The sequence below is a fragment of the Coenobita brevimanus genome, chromosome 55 (assembly GCF_032717465.1).
Source record: "Coenobita brevimanus isolate Jiangsu-jjx chromosome 55, ASM3271746v2, whole genome shotgun sequence".
Classification (NCBI taxonomy): domain Eukaryota; kingdom Metazoa; phylum Arthropoda; class Malacostraca; order Decapoda; family Coenobitidae; genus Coenobita; species Coenobita brevimanus.
The window spans coordinates 57,729,675-57,748,603 of record NC_137008.1 but is presented as its reverse complement, the minus strand read 5'-3'; the positions used below and the strand labels follow the sequence as shown (position 1 = coordinate 57,748,603).

Sequence of the window (18,929 nt, the reverse complement as noted above, 5' to 3'; positions counted from 1 at the left end):
CGTAGGCAAGGAGTTAATCGACGTGCTCCTCTTGAAGAAGTCAAGGGCGATGTTAACTTGGCCTCCCACGCCCATCCTCAACAAGCGTGTCACTCGAGCAGTCATACCCTCACGTTTCGTTGCTTCTGCCTTCATGTTTCATTAACTTGGCTGCTTCTGCCTTCCTTTACTTGATGTCTCATTAACTAACCCGGCTCGTTCTGCTCCTACTACCTGCCTCACCTAACCTCTTCTCTCCCCCACAACCCCACCCCACAGCTTCGTCAGCTTTCCTTCCCCCCTCTCACTCTCCCACCTTCCCTCCCCCGCTCTCCCTCACCTCCTATCCTCACCCCACGTCAACTTTCCTCCCTTCCTCTTCCACTTTCCCTCCCATCATGCTCCCCGACTCGTTTTCCTATCCCCTTCCCCCTCGCACTTTCCTATTCCCTTCCCCTCCCCATTTCACTTTCCTGTATTCCCTTCCCTTCCTACCTCTCACGTTACCCTTCTTTCTCTGCTCCTCCCTGCCTCACCTGGCCTCCCATTCATTCCAGCACTTTCCCTCTCGTCTCAAGGTCCTCGTCCCCGCCTCCAATGCTGCTTCTGTTCCCTACCATTCCCTCCAGGACCACATTTTTTTTTTTTTAATCCTAAACCTTTCTCCCACCATCCCCCCCCCCCTCTCTGTCTCTCGCACACACACACACACACACACACACACACACACACAACGTTCATACAAGACTACACGATCACAAATTCTCTCTCTCTCTCTCTCCCTCTCTCTCTCTCTCAGTGATCCGCCCATCAGGTTGTGTGCACAGGTAACGAGAGAGCGCAGTTAAAATATAGGAGTAGCGCAGAATGCACACACGCAGACCGCCCCCCCCCCCGTGTGTGTGTGTGTGTCAAAACCTAGTCAGGTGAGGAAAAAACTAGGTTTGGTTAGGATAAGTTACGTAAGATTAGTTCTCTCTCTCTCTCTCTCTCTCTCTCTCGGGACGATAAGTAGCTTGAATTAGGTCAAGTTACATTAGGTAAGGGTAGGTTCTGTTTGGCTAAGATAGGTTACATTGCATTGGGATAGGTTATGTTTGCTCTCTCTCTCTCTCTCTCTCTCCAGAAGATGGGTCAGTGTGCACTAGGTTACGACAAGGTAGACTTCGTTAGAAAAGTTATATTACATCAACATCAGTTAGATTAAGACAGGAGGATTATATTAGGGTAAGTTCGATGCTGTTATAAATACGATTAGCTAAGAATATACTAGAACAGATTAGGTTAGGCTAGCGAGTTTGGGTAGGATAGGGTAGACTGAGTTAAGGGAGAGGAGGTTCAAGTGGATCTGGCTGGGATAAGATGAGAGAGTTTAAGTATGCACAGATATGGCAAAATTAAAGTTTAGTTAGGAAAGGTTAAGTTAGGGACAGAGTATGTTAGATTTGTTTTTAGATGAGATCAGATTAGGGTAGGATGTGTTAATTTACGCTGGACAGGATTAAGGTAGATTACATTAAATAAATCTCTGTATGGTTTGGTTCTTTTGAGACGCTTTATATCAGGACAGATTAATGAGAGGTTGGATAAAATCAGAGTAGCTCAGGTCGGGCTATATTCAGTTTGGTTAAATTAGGTCACACAGCGATAATACATTCTAGATCACGATAGACTGAGCAAGACAGAGTGAGATTGGATAAAAATAAGTTGGGTCATGGTCGGGGTAAATTAGGTCAGACTAAAGCAGGTTAGATAAAATGAGGTTAGATTGCGATAAGACAGTGAAGATCAAGATAGATGTGACAAGACCAAGTGAGGTTAAGGAAAATTAGGTGAAGGTAGTGTCGTGTCAGGCTCCTCAGGGAACGGACTGACATAAATAATTCGTACCACTGAGGGCTTCACGGCCACTGGGATTTAGCCTCTCCTTCACGGGCCATCACATCACCAACTTGTGTCAGGTCCCAGGCACTTGACGCGACACCCTTAACGGGAGGGGGGGAGGGGGTTAGAGGGTCGTGCATTCATGCATTCAGACTCTCCTTGACCACTCATATACCTTCCTGTAAGTTTTATTTTAGTGGGAAGCGAAGAATGACCATGATGATTACAGGATATTATATATATATATATATATATATATATATATATATATATATATATATATATATATATATATATATATACACGTGTGTGTGCATGAGAAAGAGAGAGAGAGAGGGGGGGGAGGGAGTAACCAAATGATTATGTAGGTAAAAAGTGGGAAGTATATTGGCGACCATTATGATGACGACGATGATGATGTTGATAAAGGTTATTATCATTCACTGTAATATCCTCATGAGTGGGTTGAGGAGAAAGACGTGAACATGGTGGGCTGGAAGGGTGGTGGGAATTAAAGAGTAACCCTGTCAACACGCGCTGAACGTGGCAAGTACGAGCGTTGTCATGGTTTACATAAATTCTCCCAAAACAAGAACAAACACAACAACAAGAAAGACAAGTTTGCAAGCAAGTGCACGACATAGTCCAAAGTTTGCTTTTGATATAGTATCCCCGTATAGGGTAAATGTAAGTAGCGTTTTCTCTTGTATAACAGGCTAGAGGGCACATTCTACTCAAACTCGCCCCTTACCGTAGACGCGTTCAAAGCCTTAACAACCGTGTCCCTTTACTGAGATAGTAGTTCTGGTGTCTCGCAGTTCTGTGCCTGTCTACGGGTGGTTCCGCGCCGTCCTTCCCCCCCCCCTTTTTTTATCTACAAAATAGTACTGAAAGCCAAAAGCAACAATTTAAGAAAGGTGACTCGAAATAAGAGACTCAGGCACATTCACAGTAATTCTCAAACCAGCCAATCAGCAAAGAAATAAAGTAGTGATGGTTTGTTAACGAGGGCTGTGAGATGAACAAGCACCCCAAACCCCAGAGAGAGAGAGAGAGAGAGAGAGAGAAACCTTTTCCATCTGACCACTGTGACAACAGAGTAAGCGCACGAGACTTCCATATACCCAACGTCTCGCGGCGCAGGTCAGAGGTGTGGCTGATACCCAAAGTGTCAGGGTTGCAAGATTGGCTGACTAACACTGATAAGTTTACGCACAACTTTCACCAAACATTTCCGTCAGGTTGTATAATGTATGCACAGACACGGATTAACCCCCCTCCCCCGAACCTCCACCCACACCCCCATCCCGCCCAACTTCAATTCTATTTCACATTACCTCCAGACGATTTTATTCGGCTTATGAGACTTCGATTATAGTTCTTTCACCTTAACTTGGCAAGAAATTTCCTCTTTCATCTTAATTTAGGTGGCTCAGTGGCAGGGAGGAAGAAATACTGTGCCTCTTCATCCTTTCCACTGAACTTCTTTGTGACTAGCATCGTATTCTAGTGTTAATCTAATGTTACAAACTCAGCACGCAAGACGGAGACATGGCAATTTTAGACCAAGTTAGTGTGAAAAGAGTATGGTGAAGACTATTTGTATATTTAATCAGCTTGGGGGGAGAGGGGTTTTTCGAAGTGGATGGGTTAGATACTGCCCTTCACAGACACTTCAGTACCAGTGGTCTTTCCTAAGCACATTAGAACCGTCTGGAGGTGGTAGGAGCAATCCAGAAAAGTAGGTTATAAGACTGAAGGGGTTATACGCAATGAAAATTTGTCTAGCTATCTATCTACCAGACATTCAACCTTGGTGTGTATGCCGTGTGGATGTGAAAAATACTCCCTTCAGTATTATGACATTTTCTCTTTCATTTTTTTTTTTTTTCATTCGTACCACATCAAAACTCCCTGAGCCCGATGACGTCATTCAAACATCATTTTTGCGACGCCAGACGATTTTATTCAACTTAGGGGGATTTCTGAGGTTAAAGAGGGATTTATCTTACTCCTCCAAGTTCAGAAACCTCCTGAGTGGATAAGAAACGTCATCGTAATGAAAAGACACAAAGGCTCGTATTCTCAGTAATTAAAGAAGTTCCCCAACACCTCTTCCTTACCTGTTTATTTTTGGATGCGGCTAGCTAATATCGTTTTGTGCGCTCTTTATGTAGATTATGGTGATTGAGAATTGCTTAAGTAACACATAAGATGACGGCAAGGTGTAAGAAACAAAATAAATCACGTAGAAAAACCTGTTAGGGAGCTTCCTTAACCGATGAGAATACAGGTCAAACATTAGATTATATATAGTATTTAGTTCCAAGGATGAATGGCGAAATTTTACGTATCGACACTAGCTTTGCGAAGTTCCAATTTCCCCCTACAATACAAATCTGCAGCACTTGTTTCACACCCAGGTCCCTAATTCTACTGCTGGGTGAACGGGGAAGGGGGCGGGAACAAATTAAGCCTCCCAGTCTGACAGGCCCAATAATCAAGCTCTAGCTCTTCCAGCTGTCAGGTGGATGTGCTAACCAATACGCCACCGTCTTCCCTGGCATCCCGTTCAGTAATTCCAACCTAATGACGCGAAATTCCAACACGCCTGATGACTATAGTATCGATCTAAACTTAGAGAACTAGTGGTCATAACCGTAACAAAACAACTAAATATATACGGTAAATAAATAAGATATAAACAACAGAATAAGTAGGTAAAACAGTCATTGTCGTCGTCATCCTGCTTTTTTCTCCCACGAAGGCTGTTGGGTAGTAGCGCCAACCGCCCACTCACTCGATGTGGTTCTATCTTACGACTCTACACTGACTTAGATGCCAAATGATTTCCAGGAACCATTTGATGCAACGGATGACAACCATACAGCAAACAAATGGATGCCTGGTAGTCTAGTGTATTACGTCGCTCCAACCGGATGTGACCTATTAGGGTTTAAGTCCGAATGGTGGTTGGTATATTGTTCACATTATGCAATCTCAGGCCAAGGACTTGTCATTCTGGCCTTCAAAGTCCGGAGTGAGACGCCTAGCCACGGGTCCCTATGCTCCTGATGCTGCAATAAAGAACGAAACAACAGCATAATAATCCAAGCCGAGGGGTAGGCAGCGAGGAACCTAAACCCACTAGAATACGGTGCTCTGTTTTAAATATTTGAACCTCTATGTTGTCGACTTTTTCCATTCTGACTTGTTTGTTCCCCTGTGTTCCTCGCATCAGTCAGTCCCACGCCTCAGAGCAATGGTATAGTATTTAACCTTTACAGTCCTCACACCCGTTTGGCTCCAAGAAAATCGCCTCCCACTCCTTCTCAGAAAACACATTAGCACTTAACTCAGGCAACAACTTCACATCACAGCGGAAAGGACCCAACGACACGGTAGTATGACAGATAAAAATATGCAGCCAGGTATAGAGGCACATACGATTACTAACATTTTTAACATGATAAATCTGTAACTGAACCGGCCAGAATGTTTCATGTTCCCAGAGACAATGTTTTGCAACCCAGCTTAAAGATTCTAAGGGGCACTGAAGATTTCGTAACACATCTTCCTAGGTGATTTATTTTATTCTGTGAATTTGAATATCTTCGTACATGCAACACATCTGATAATAGCCATATCGATATCAAAACGACAGCTTACGAAAAAGTATTACGATGTCGTAAGCAATATAAATCGCTAAGTTACAGGTGTTACGCAGCCCCCTTTGCCACCAAGAAAACTGCCTTAGGGAAATCCAATGCAAAGCGCCCATGGTGGTCTGTGTGGTTTGTGTATAGTCTGCCACCCACCACCCGCATGCACTCTGTTGTTTGTTTTCACCCAGTCAGCTGTTTCTCTCCCTTCCTCCCTCCTTCACCTCCCTTGATCCTCTTCACCTTCCTCCACGTCTCTCCTTACCTCCCTCCCCTCTCCCTACCTCCGTCTCGCCTTCCTACTCTCTCGACCATGTCCTACCCTCCCTACCTCTGCTTACCTTCCTTCTCCTCCCTTCCTGCCTCTGTCCCTCTACATTTCCCTTCCTCTCTCAGTAATTTTCCTTCCCTCCCTCTGTCTTTACCTACCTCCGTCTCTCCACCCTACCCTACCTTTTTTTCCATTCTCTCTTGTCTTCCCGCCCTTCCCTCTGATCCCTAGCAGCCTCTACCTCCCCTCTTCACGGCTCCCTTTCACCTTTCTCAGCTTTCTCTCCCCCTCCCACCTCCTTTCCATCTTAGCCTTCCCACTCCGTACTTCCTCCTCTCTTCCTCAACCTTCCTCCCCCCTCCAACCTTCTTCTCGTCTTTCCTTTCCTCCCTTAACCTCTTCTTTATTCCGTTCCTCCCTAGCTTTCCAACTTCCATCCCTTCCTTAGTCTTCCTTCCAGCATCTCCTCCATATCACTCTTTTATCTTTTTTGCAACCAACCCATTCCCTTTCCTCTCCACTCTCTCCCCCCTTCTCTTCTACATTCTATCTTCTCTCTTTTTCGTCTTCGCATCCTCCCTGTCTCCCCACTTCACTTTCTCTCTTCCTCATCTCCCCACCCTTCCTTCCACTCCTCGTTTCACTCTCCCTCTCCTTCCCCACTTCACCTCCTCGTACTTTGCTTCTCTATGCCACTTCACCCCATCCTTCCCTTCCTTCTTCACTTCACCCTAAGCTTCCCTCTCTTCCTTCTCTTCTCCACTTCACTCCCCTCCATCCCTCCCTTCCTCCCCTTCTCGTGTTGCCCGTGTGTCAGCGTACAAGTGTGTCAAGGTGGACTCAAGCAGAGGGTACACACACACACACACACACACACACACACACACACACACACACACACACACACACACACACACACACACACACACACACGACAGTCGCGGTGTGGGGGCGGTTGACTCTTCCCCTGTCATTGTAGCTCAAGGTGCGTGCGTCGTGGTGGGTGACCTGCATGGGTTCGAAACTCGGGAAGAAGAACAAAGGTTAGGCGGTGTGTCACTGTGTGCCTACGCCTCACTCACGTCCCAGCGAGCCTTCATAGTGTGTCGGCGCTCTTCAGAAGCCGCCATGCTCATCCTATTGACCTCCTTAGTAAATGACATTGTGGATTAAGGCTCGGAGTATTTTGTGACCATCGCCTGCACTGGCTAAACACACTGCCAATCACTACTATTATTATTAACAACATAAACACTGCAGGAGTGGGATAGATTGTACGTTATCTGAGTCAACATAGTAGGCGGTAGAGATCGAGATTAAATGAGAGAGAGAGAGAGAGAGAGAGAGAGAGAGAGAGAGAGAGAGAGAGAGAGAGAGAGAGGATATGAGCTGGCACCCATATACCCCTCCCCTCTCCCACACCTCGTTAGCACCGTATCAAGAGTCAAGGGCGCGGTTCAGGTGTGGGTGGGCGTTTGTGTGTGTGTGTGTGTGTGTGTGTGTGTGTGTGTGTGTGTGTGTGTGTGTGTGTGCACTAGATCCTCCATGGTGAATTATACTTTTTTTTTTTCAACACAACTTAGGGGAGAAATCTTGTAGAGAATGAGTTAAGACAGGTCATTCTTATCCCCCGAGTGATAGATGCTTGGTACTTCTCTCTCTCTCTCTCTCTCTCTCTCTCTCTCAATAGTATATATATATATATATATATATATATATATATATATATATATATATATATATATATATATATATATATTATAGCCTTTCTTAGTCATTCTGTTTTCACCTGATGGATCTGGCCCACATTCACAAGTTAAATACAAAATTGTGGTTGCATAAAATTTGATCATGCTTAGCTACTTATGAGATAGGTATGAGTCTCCTTGGTTAATAAAACAAAAGCATTCGGGGGCCGAATGCTAATCGCCCAGCAAAATATGTTGTTGGCTAAGGCACAAGCTACCTACAAACTAATTTTGAAGACGAAATATTCTGGCAACACACACACACACACACACACACACACACACACACACACACACACACACACACACACACACACACTCACCGATAAATATTGTATCGGCTCGCCTTGCTAAATGCTGGCGATAACAATTCGCAAAATTCTACGGAATTCAGTCACCGGGTTCCAAGAAGTCAATTCATATTTTTCCAAGAAGTCAATTCATATTTTTAAGAAATGTATGGCGGCTGACATTCGGTCTCCTTTGATTAAATCACCACCAAAAGTAATAGACTTCTGCGCATCCACATACTTGTTGTTTCCTTAAGGTTTGATGAAAATTCGTTTGCAACTTCTCAAGATATGAGTGGAACACACAGACACACACATCAGCTTTATCGCCTCGCCTTGCTAAAGGAGGCAATAATAAACAAATCTACCCTCCAAGACAGTTTCATTTGTTCATCACCCCAGCTAAAAAGGGCTACAAAGATCTTTCAGGTTACACGTGCTACAGCGCCCAGACTAAAATAAACACGGCAGTGACAGGGCTCATGCCATCACTACGGCTGTTACACTTACCGAAGGTATATTAGCCACATGATTTTTCTTTGTTATGAGAAATCCCTACCAATGACATCGTCTGGTGAAGGCAAGAATAAGAGGAAAAGGACATCGCTATATTGATCGGGCTAACGGAGACCGCTTCAAACCGTTGAACAACAGAAGGACCTGCCTGAGTTTAAAACGGATCTCTGATGGAAGCAAGAATGAAATGCAAGACACCATCGTACTGAAATTAATCATACCCATGTAAAACGATGACGTACTTTGTAATATGTTCTTGCTGTCTCCAAACGATTTTTATTTCGTTTAGGTGAAATTTATCGAACTGGAAAGATTAGGCACAGCGTAGCCATAATCCATTCAATCCGAGTGACGTCCTTTTTCAGTTTATATATTTTTGTTCCTACCTGACGATTTTATTCAACTTAAGGCCTCTCTCGCCCTGAAGGTGTCTATTTCAGTTAAATCTCACCCCTCCACTTACAAGTCTGTCGTAAGCTGAATAAAAGCGTCAGGAAATTGGAGAGAGAGAGAGAGAGAGAGAGAGAGAGAGAGAGAGAGAGAGAGAGAAAGGATCCCCCCCCCCTCCGGCTCAACGGTATAATAATTACAGTAATTCCATATCTACTGCGAGGCTCCTCAAAATTTAACAAACTCGTCTTGTAACTGTGAAAATAAAATAAAAATCACATACTTGGGTTGAATGGGTTACTGAAAAAATCTACGGTCAAGACACTTCATGTGAGAGAGAGAGAGAGAGAGAGAGAGAGAGAGAGAGAGAGAGAGAGATTGATTTCGGTGTGCTTGACATTAATAACTGTGTCTGGTATAGGCAAGGAAGATAAGAGTCTGGGGCAGGATAAGGACAGGAACACAAATAAGATAAAGTTAGGTTAGGACACGATAAGATTAGTTAGGTTCGGCTAGTGTAGGTTAGGACAGTACAAGACATGGATAGGACAGTATAGGACATGGCTAGGGCAGTACAGGACATGGATAGGACAGTATAAGACATGGATAGGACAGTACAGGACGTGGCTAGGGCAGTTTAGGACATGGATAGGACAGTATGACATGGAAAGGACAGTATAGGACATGGATAGTACATGTTCTATACAGTCATACCAAATCTTGTGAAAGAAAAAAAGGCACAGTGCTCGCATTGTTTACATATGCAAGGACGGTAAGAGTGAATTTAATACCAAGGATGTGTTGGGGTGTCTATCTATTCCCACGGTTTTTAAGTCCGGAGTTCATTCCACATAGTCATCTGCATGTTTATTTAAATTATATTGGGGGTTAATTTGTACAGCGGCCAGTGTATGTGCGTATGTATGTAGGATAAGAATGTTTATTTCCCCTACTCTTAACGAAACCTTTGTGTGTGTGTGTGTGTGTGTGTGTGTGTGTGTGTGTGTGTGTGTGTGTGTGTGTGTGTGTGTGTGTGTGTGTGTGTGTGTGTGTGTGTGTGTGTGTTTGCAGTTACGATAAACCCACTACATTTTACCCTGCCTTATTCCTCGCAAGTTAATCTATCTCCTGATCCGTGTTTACTGACCCGTGCACTGATGACTGTTGCAGGGGGAGCCAGATGGAGGCAGGAAGAGAGGTCAGCCCGGGCAAGAAGGTGAGTCACGCTACTTGGGTTGGGTTGGGTTAAGTAATGTTAGGCTGAGTAGAGTAGGGTAAGGTTGGGTTGGGTTGGGTTGGATTCGACTGGATTGGGTTGGGTTTGGGTGGGTTGTTAGGTTAGGTTAGTTTAGTGGGTTGGATTAGGTTAATTTAGGCTGGGTTGAGCTGAGTCAGGTCGGGTCGAGTTAGGTTAGGAAGGGTTTGGTTGGGCAGAGGTGTAACCAGGATCTTGCCAAAGGGAAAGGCACACAATAAAAACAAACAACTGCACACCAGAAATTTGGTTTAAGTACTGAAGTTCGCGGCTATTATTGTATTCAAAGGTACATATACAGTATTTCGCGAATCCAGGTTCCAAGTTTATGTTGCGGTCTCTTAATGTGAGAATACTATTAAGAAGACTAGGGAAAATACACGAAAAACTACGCTCCAGAGTCAAATGAACAGTGCAGGTTTTCAACATGGGAAGAAATGTGTTCACATACAAATGACATGAGTAACCAAAACGATGAGCATTCGGTATTCATGTTCTGAGTTAGAATTTTTTGAAAATCCGGTACAGCTGCTCTAATTAATATCCTCTATTGTAACTCAGCACATAAACATGACAGCCACATCTGTTTTATGCAGTGGTAAGAGGAAGGGGCAAGTGTCTCCTGCGTCTACCCCTTGGTTACGCCTAAGGTTTAGGTGGGTGAGATTAGGTTACGTCAGGATAGGGTAGGAGAGACTAGAAAACGATAGGTTATAGGTTAGGTTGGAATGGACTGGTCTGCGTTAGGTTAGGTTCAGTTGGCTTGGGATTGGGTTAGTTTAAAATAGGTCAGGTCAGGTTCGGCTGAGCATGGGATGTGATAATATTGGTTCTTTGATTAGACTAAGCAAGGTCAAGTGACTATAGGGTCGGATACGGTAGGTAGGGCTGTTAGGACAGAATATGCTGGGTTGGGGTAGTTTAAGGTGTGTGGTGTGTTGTACCTTGGTGTGTTGTAAAATATGATGGCAGTGTAGTGTGACGAGGTGTTAAGTGTAGTGTACTGTAGACCGAAGGAATGGTGTGGTGACGCAAAGTCGAGTAAATCTGAAATGTGGTGGTGCAACGGAGAGCAAATCTGAGGGTTGGTCATGTAGTGTGGAGTAAGATGGTTATGTGGTGGTGACATGCGATGTGGTAGTGTGGTGCTGTGTGGTATGAAGTTTTGAAGTACTGTACTGATGTAGCAGTATATTCTTGCGATGACTTCTTATACTTCCTATTCTTAGTCTTACCCTGCCAGACGGTTTTATATAGCTTCAGGGGCACGTCGCGTTGTGAAGAAATAATGGACATTATTTCCAACATTTTTTCTACTATAAGTCTTCCCGAAGCTGAGTAAAATCGTCTGGTGGTAGCAAGCATTCAAAATCTATCATGATACTAAAGAGGTAAATAATGCGCACACACACACACACACACACACACACACACACACACACACACACACACACACACACACACACACACACACACACACTTGAATTTCTCAAACCCATCACGCTCATCCTCTCCTCTCCATCCTGTAGTACCCAATATCTCCTTTCCTCCCCGTATTACCCATCCTCTCCTTTCTTCCCCATAGTACCCATTCTCTCCTCTTCTCCCCGATCCTCTCATTTCCTCCCCATATTACCCATCTCCTCCTCTCCTCCCTCCTTCCCCAGACCCTTCCTCTCCTCCCTCCATCCCCACACCCCTCCTTCCTTCCCCACACTCCTGCTACCCTCTTCTCCCCCACGCCCACACGCCTCATCCCATCTTCCCCAACACATCCCTCTCCACCTCCCCCCGCCTCACACCCTTCTTCTACTTCCATCCCACACCCCTCCCCTCATCTTCTTCCCACATATCCCTCCTCTCCATCATTCCCACACCCCTTTCCTCTTCGCCTCCCCTCACCGTTCCCCTCTCCTCTCCCATCTGATTGAAAAAGCACTCTATCCTTCTCTCCTCCAACTTGCTTGCAATCCCACCCCACCCCAACTAAACCCACCCCAACCCCGGCCATAACCCTACCCCTACCTCCACCCTCTTCCCCACCCGGGCCTCACTCCTGCAAGCAATAAAAGCAACGTATATCTTAAGGGTCGTTGCTCTCTTGTCACCCTAAGTCATACACCTCCTGCCAGCATTTTATAATCTTCTCTCCTCCTGTGACTCCCTCCAGATCTTCGGTTCTTGCACACACACACCTTCTCCAATTACAGACATTTGACACTGCGCAAACAGTCACTGTCCTAAAGGCATAGCGCCACTTAACACTTCGACTGGGAGAGGTTTTCCTCAGTTTCATAAAATCGTCTGCTGTTAACCGGAATAAGATCCCAAGTGCGACACCACCAATGAAAAAGTTAATCCCGATAAGTTTTATCACTGACTTGAAGATGATCTCTTCACATAAATAAAATCGTAAGAAATATAATGCCTGCGTTACACCATCAGTGACAGCCAAACATGTATCCTTCCCAACTGTGTCGCAAAATATCTGGCTCATACAGACATGCAATCTTCATGATAACTGATATTTCTCAAGACCTACCTACATGTTATATATCTCCGCTAATACCATCACAGCAATACTAAATGAAGAAGATCAAGAATGTTTCATAAAAGACTGCATGATACTAGCACCTTGGCGGCTATGTGAGCCACATGGAAGGATTGCTGAACCTCAGGGAAAGAACTGTTGCGTTTATATCCAGAAGCTTATATAAACAATTAACTGTTTTGTTGCTGTGGAGGCACATAGGTACTTAATCAGTCTCATACCTAACAAATTTGTTCACGTAAAAGAAATCCTATTCGTCAAACGGATTAGATTCCACGCACAATGACGGTGGATTACAGATGATGTTGCCGTGACCCTCATCAGCTGAGGTCAGCGGTGTGAAGGGGCCTCCCCGCACCACCTCTCACACCCTTACACAATACAATCATCAGCCACACACAGTATCAATCTTCGACTTCTATACCAAGTTCCAAGGCGGTGGTGCAATCGATAGGGTAGTTGGCGAACATTCGAGAAATTTCCATCTACCACGAAACCTTTGAGAAGCCTCTTATTTAACACAGCCTACTCACTAACAAAAAGTGAATATACCGACACCTGATTCTCCTCCTGAAATTCACGTATCGTCCAAGCCATTCATTGCCCCATCCTTCCTTCCAGTATGGTAGAAAGTGATTAAATGGAAAAGGGTAAAAGTGAGTGAAAATGACGAGGAGTGAGTAAAAATGAATAAAAGTGAGTGAACAGTGACACAGAGTGCGTGGAAAGTGGCTCAGAGTAATTGAAAGATGTCTAAGAGTGGGCAGAAAGTGAGGAACAGTTGGCGGAAAATGACTGAGTGGAAAGTGAGAAAGAGCGAGTGGAAACAAGAGGGTTGGTGGACAATGAAGAATACCGGGTGGAAAGTAAGAAAAACTAAAGAGGGGTGAGTATCCTTATGGGTTGAGAGTTCTTTTGTGCCGAAAGTCCTTGCTGTGTGTGTGTGTGTGTGTGTGTGTGTGTGTGTGTGTGTGTGTGTGTGTGTGTGTGTGTTGATAACGTCGAGAGGTTGGGGAGTGTGTGAAGTATGGTGTGGTCTGGTTTAGGGTGAGGTATGGGCTATGTACAATAGTGTGTGCAAGTTAAGGTGTACAGTGTGACTTATGTTTGAAACTGGGATGGTGTATGGTGCGTGGGTGCTGCACGGTGTGTGAGTAGTGTAGTGTAGGGCAGGTGTGAGTGTTGTGGGATGTAAGCTTTCTGAAGTGTGAGGTTACAAGGTGTGGTATTGCAATGTTTGGCTTTAAGGTCCGGTTCCGTAGGGTAAGGTGGGTGAGTTTTAGAATATGCGAGACGTAATACTGCAAATGGTGTTGCGGTGTGTGCTGTAACAAAATATGGTGTTGCAGGATGTGAGCGTCGTGTGGTGTCAGTGAAGGAGGGTTTGTGGCAGTGGGTGGTGTCCCCAGGCCTAAACGTCCCCGGCATCACCAACAACACATTACACAATACCTGCCAATGGACTATCAAGGTACGTACCCACACGTTCACGCTAACATCACCTGTATTAAGGCCCGTATTCTCAGTGCCTCTGGTGATTTCATGGCACCTCTTCCTTGGCGATTTATTTTGCGCATTACACCTCCGTTATCGTTTTGTGTATTGTTGACACAAACCATAGTAATACATTTGGCAAACTAGAGATTGTTAAGGTGTAACATACAAATGTATTGCTAAGGGAAGAGGTGCTGCCTTCTGTGCAACCTTGAATACGACCCCAAATCTCTTACACACACACACACACACACACACACACACACACACACACACACACACACACACACACACACACACACACACACACACACACACAGCTATGTCCGTACCGAGCACCTGGTCAGTAGATGCAACCTCAGCTCGTGTCAGTAACTCTAGTAAGGTGTTATATCTTCCTTTACTCATTTCACGCATCCCACCTCGTCCTTTCAGCCCCTCCCTTGCATTATCCAGGCGTAAGGAGAGATCTGGCAAGCTGCATGCGCGGAGCTTTACAAGCTTCACTAGCTATCTATAGCCATGACTTACCTAGCCAAGAACAAAACAACAATATCAAAAACAACAATAATAATAAAAATAATAATCCATCTACTAATTCTTTTTTTCCCTACCAGGAGCGTTGGGGCCCGGGGTTGGGTTACTCAGTCGCTACATTTAAGGCATGGGCGACCATCCTCATTAGCTCGAGTGGCATTATATGAGCAATAAACCCCAACTATCTCTCGGATTCAAACCATTCCAGACTCTATCCGGTTGCAGCGCCTTAACACACTAGACCACCAGGTGTCACTTGGTTATACGGTTACCATCTACTGTAGTAAATGGTTTCCTGGGTTACAGGAAACCATTTGACTTGTCACTCAGTGTAGTCATCAGAAGGCAGCACTACCTCGAAGTGAGCGGATGATGGGCGCCCCCACCTACCACAACAACAAAAACAGCATCATCATCCGGACCTCCTTTCCCAGTCTAAGGCAGGGTGAGGTGGGCGCCCCCACCTACCACCACCACAACAACAGTATCATCATCATCATCGTCCGGACCTCCTTTCCCACCCTAGGGCAGGATAAGGAATGGCAACGTTCAGACAGCTCAAGTTTGCCCAGTCCAACGCGCCACGCTTCCATTCACTCATCATTCAAGCCCCCTGAATCCTGGCTCTGTCTGATACACCGAAAACTTTCACCACATTCTGTTGCTTCACATAAACGTATCCGATAGTCAATCAACAACATAATAATAATAATATTGCTATTATTATTATTATTATTATTAACAACACCCATGCATCCCCACCAGGCTCCACCCGGCCACGGCGTGAGGTTAGAGGTGGTACGGCTACGACTACCCAGGTCCAGACGGTGTTCAGGTCGCGCCCTACACCTCCTGCCCGCCCTCGCTTCCGCCCATACCAGACGCAGGCCGCTCGCAAGGTACGGATCGTCTTTGTGTGATGTTAACAGACTTTTTAGCACCTTTTCCTCAGCTCTCTCTTTCTCACCATAGACAAACTCTCTTGTACGTTACTTATGTGCCATCTAAACCTTGACACTGCTTCCAGATACTGTACATTAAAAAAAAAAAAAAAAAAAAAAAAAAAAAAAAAAAAAAATAGTTTCATGTGCAGATACAGTATAAGTTAGTGTGAAAAAGGTGTGAGGGAGCTTCCTTAGCCGATGAGTATACGGCCCAGTGATGCTGAGAATATAGCGTCTACCTGTTTCTGTATGCCTAATCCTAGAGTTCATATATGGTAGCAGTGACAAAGACACCTTCAAACTCTTACACCTCCACTAATCTCTACTCCATGCCAGCCTCCCTCACACTTCCACTTAATCCTCCCGTATCATTTTGATCTTCCGCTCCTCATACTACCACCAACTTCACTTATTTGTGGGAGTCGTTCAACTCTTTGCCAACACAGACAGACTCCCTGCTTGTGCTACTACTAAACCTTAACCTTCCATGTCAGCATAGCACGAAATTAGTCTTAATATCTCAGGAAGTGGTTTTAACCTCATAACAGTTCTTTAAGACAAATTAGTCTATCCCATCCTTCAGCTGTTCAGGGAAGCAGAGATAAGAGTAACCCAGGTAAGAATGAATGGAGATTTGAGTGATCAGTTTTCCGTGAATGTTGGTGTGCATCAGGGGTCAGTCTTGAGTCCCATGTTGTTTATCATGGTACTTGAAGCCCTTTCACGTGACTTTAGAAACGGACTCCCGTGGGAGTTGTTGTATGCTGATGATTTGGTGTTGATTGCAGAGAACGAAAAGGAGGCGGAGGAAAGGTTCAGGAAGTGGAGAGATGGTATGGGGCACAAGGGTTTAAGGGTAAATGCAGATAAAACAAAAGTGATGATATCTAGGGTTGGTGGCGGTACTGTCAAAGACGAGAGAGAGTGGCCATGTGCAGTTTGCCACAAGGGCGTGGGAAGTAATTCCATCTTGTGCGGTGTGTGTGATAAATGGGTGCATAAGAGATGTAGTGGTATCAGAGGTAGACTGCGAGATAATGCTGATTTTATGTGTACGGCGTGTCGGGGTGAGCAGGTGGAGATTGTCAGACGTGAAAGGATTGAACTTGCTGGTGAATCTCTTGAGTGTGTGGAAGAGTTCTGTTATTTGGGAGACATGTTGTGTGCTGGAGGTGGGGCTGGAGCTAGCTCTGTGGCTAGGGTGAGAAGTGGTTGGAAGAAGTTCTGGGAGCTCGTGCCTCTCCTGACATTGAGAGGACTCTCCCTACGTGCTAAGGGGTCTTTGTATGCAGCATGTGTTAGGAGTGTAATGCTATATGGTAGTGAGACCTGGGCAGTGAAGGAGGAAGATATTCGCTGGCTCAGACATACAGAAATGACAATGATTAGGTGGATGTGCAGTGCATCCCTGTGTCCAAGGCCTGGAGGGGCTGGGTTTACGATGGAGGAGTTGAGAGGTAGGATGGGACTGGAGTGTACTGGTGTTGTGATGAGGAGAGGTAGATTGAGATGGTTTGGACATGTGGAGAGGATGGGGGATGATAATTGGGTGAGGAAGGTGAGAAGTGTTAATATTGGGGGTGGGGTTATGAGGGGTAGACCTAGAAAGACATGGGACGAGGTCATTAAGTGTGACCTCAAGGTTAAGGGACTGAACAGGGAGGCTGCAATGGATCGTGCAGCGTGGAGAGCCGCCATTAGGTGACCAAGGCTGACACATGCAAGCATGTTGGAGCCTTTAAAAACGAAACGAAAAACGAAACGATTAAGCATGGAATTAAGTTTAAAAATAACTGTACACAAAGACGAGATCTGTTCTACTCTGTTCAAGAAAAATGAAGACGCTTTTAAAAAGACCATACACACAGATGGTAACTGCTGTATTCAGTTAAGTCATCTTACCATCCTAAATTTATTATCCTTTAACAAATTAAGAACAATAAAAACGGGAAAAAAAAATTATATTTCAGGTTCTGTGGTCGATCACCTAAAACCCGAGTATGGACAACCACCTTCTCTGAGATAGACATCAAGTACGTGAAGAGGGCACGAGGCAGGCGTCCCCACAGAGACAGGTCAAGGAGCAGGACAAGACACGGGGACTCGCAGGACACAAACCATGCGTCCACCCCACATCGCCAGTATCGCCCATCTTCACCGGACGTAGACCGAGAGGAGAAAATTAAGAGGATCAAGGAACTGCGTCGCCTGTATCAACTGAAGAGGAGGCAGAATGAGCAGGATCATCCCGGTACTCTGGGACGTCGCTTCTACAGACATCTTGACCAGGCCTCCTACAACCTCCTCAACCAGACGTCTCACAGCCTTCCCAACCAAACATCTTTCAACGTCAACCAAACCTATAAGCTCCTCAACCAGGCTTCCCACCATCACCTCAATCAAACCACGGATACTGAGCCGGGGATTTTGCTTGATGGTGAACTGTTACTATACGATTTTGACACCAACACCTATGGAGTAGTGACCAACCATGCACGCTTACAAGACGTCAGAATAATTGGCGTCGGTGAGCCTACCTTGATGAGATTCAGCAAAAATGGACCGGTTAAGAAGAAAAAAGGCTTGAAGAAAGACAAGAAGCTCAAGCGTCAAAGTTTCAGCAACAGCCTGAGGAGTCCTGATGATTCTGCGAGACAGAGGAACGACATCGGCAGCAGATGGCACAACCAAAATCAACACCGTATTACAAGTCGCAACCGTAAGCAATACCAGGTAAAGTGTTTTTAAAGGTCGTAGGTATAATGTGCGTATAATATTGCTTTCATATATATATATATATATATATATATATATATATATATATATATATATATATATATATATATATATATTTGTTCTAAGATGTTTAGTCGAGAAGTATCTAGAGAAGGGAAGGAAAGTGTACGCTGCCTTCATGGACTTGGAGAAAGCTTATGACAGAATAGATAGGAAAGGGATGTGGAAGGTATTAAGAATATATGGAGTGGAGGGGAAATTGTTGAGTGCTGTGAAGAGTATGTACGAGGGAGCTAGGGCTACGGTGCGAGTGGATGGAGAGCTGAGTGAGTTCTTTGATCTCAATGTGGGACTGAAACAGGGGTGTGTAATGTCTCCATGGCTGTTTAATATATATATGGATGGGGTCGTAAAGGAGGTACAAGGTAGGGCAGTGGATGTCGGGGTGGCCCTAATGAATGAGGGTGAGATTTGGAAGCTTCCGGTGTTGCTGTTTGCTGATGATACAGTATTGTTGAGTGAAGATGAATGGGAGTTGCAAGGTTTGGTGAATGAATTTGGGACAGTGTGTAGGAGGAGGAAGCTGAAAGTTAATGTAAACAAAAGTAAAGTTATGGTGTTTGAGAGGAATGAAGTCACAGAGTGTGCAGTGAGGTTGGATGATGAGGATAT

At 44.9% G+C, this 18,929-nt stretch overlaps 1 protein-coding gene across 1 annotated transcript in view; it reads left to right on the top strand.

The window, feature by feature from the left end:
* LOC145401335 (uncharacterized) overlaps positions 1 to 18,929 on the top strand; it is a 52,957-nt gene that overhangs the window by 23,567 nt on the left and 10,461 nt on the right. Inside the window, exons 2-5 of the mRNA XM_080273660.1 lie at positions 13,896 to 14,017; positions 15,343 to 15,476; positions 17,492 to 17,870; positions 17,940 to 18,254. Coding sequence (XP_080129786.1) covers positions 13,896 to 14,017; positions 15,343 to 15,476; positions 17,492 to 17,870; positions 17,940 to 18,254 — 950 coding nt within the window. The remainder of the gene's footprint in view (positions 1 to 13,895; positions 14,018 to 15,342; positions 15,477 to 17,491; positions 17,871 to 17,939; positions 18,255 to 18,929) is intronic.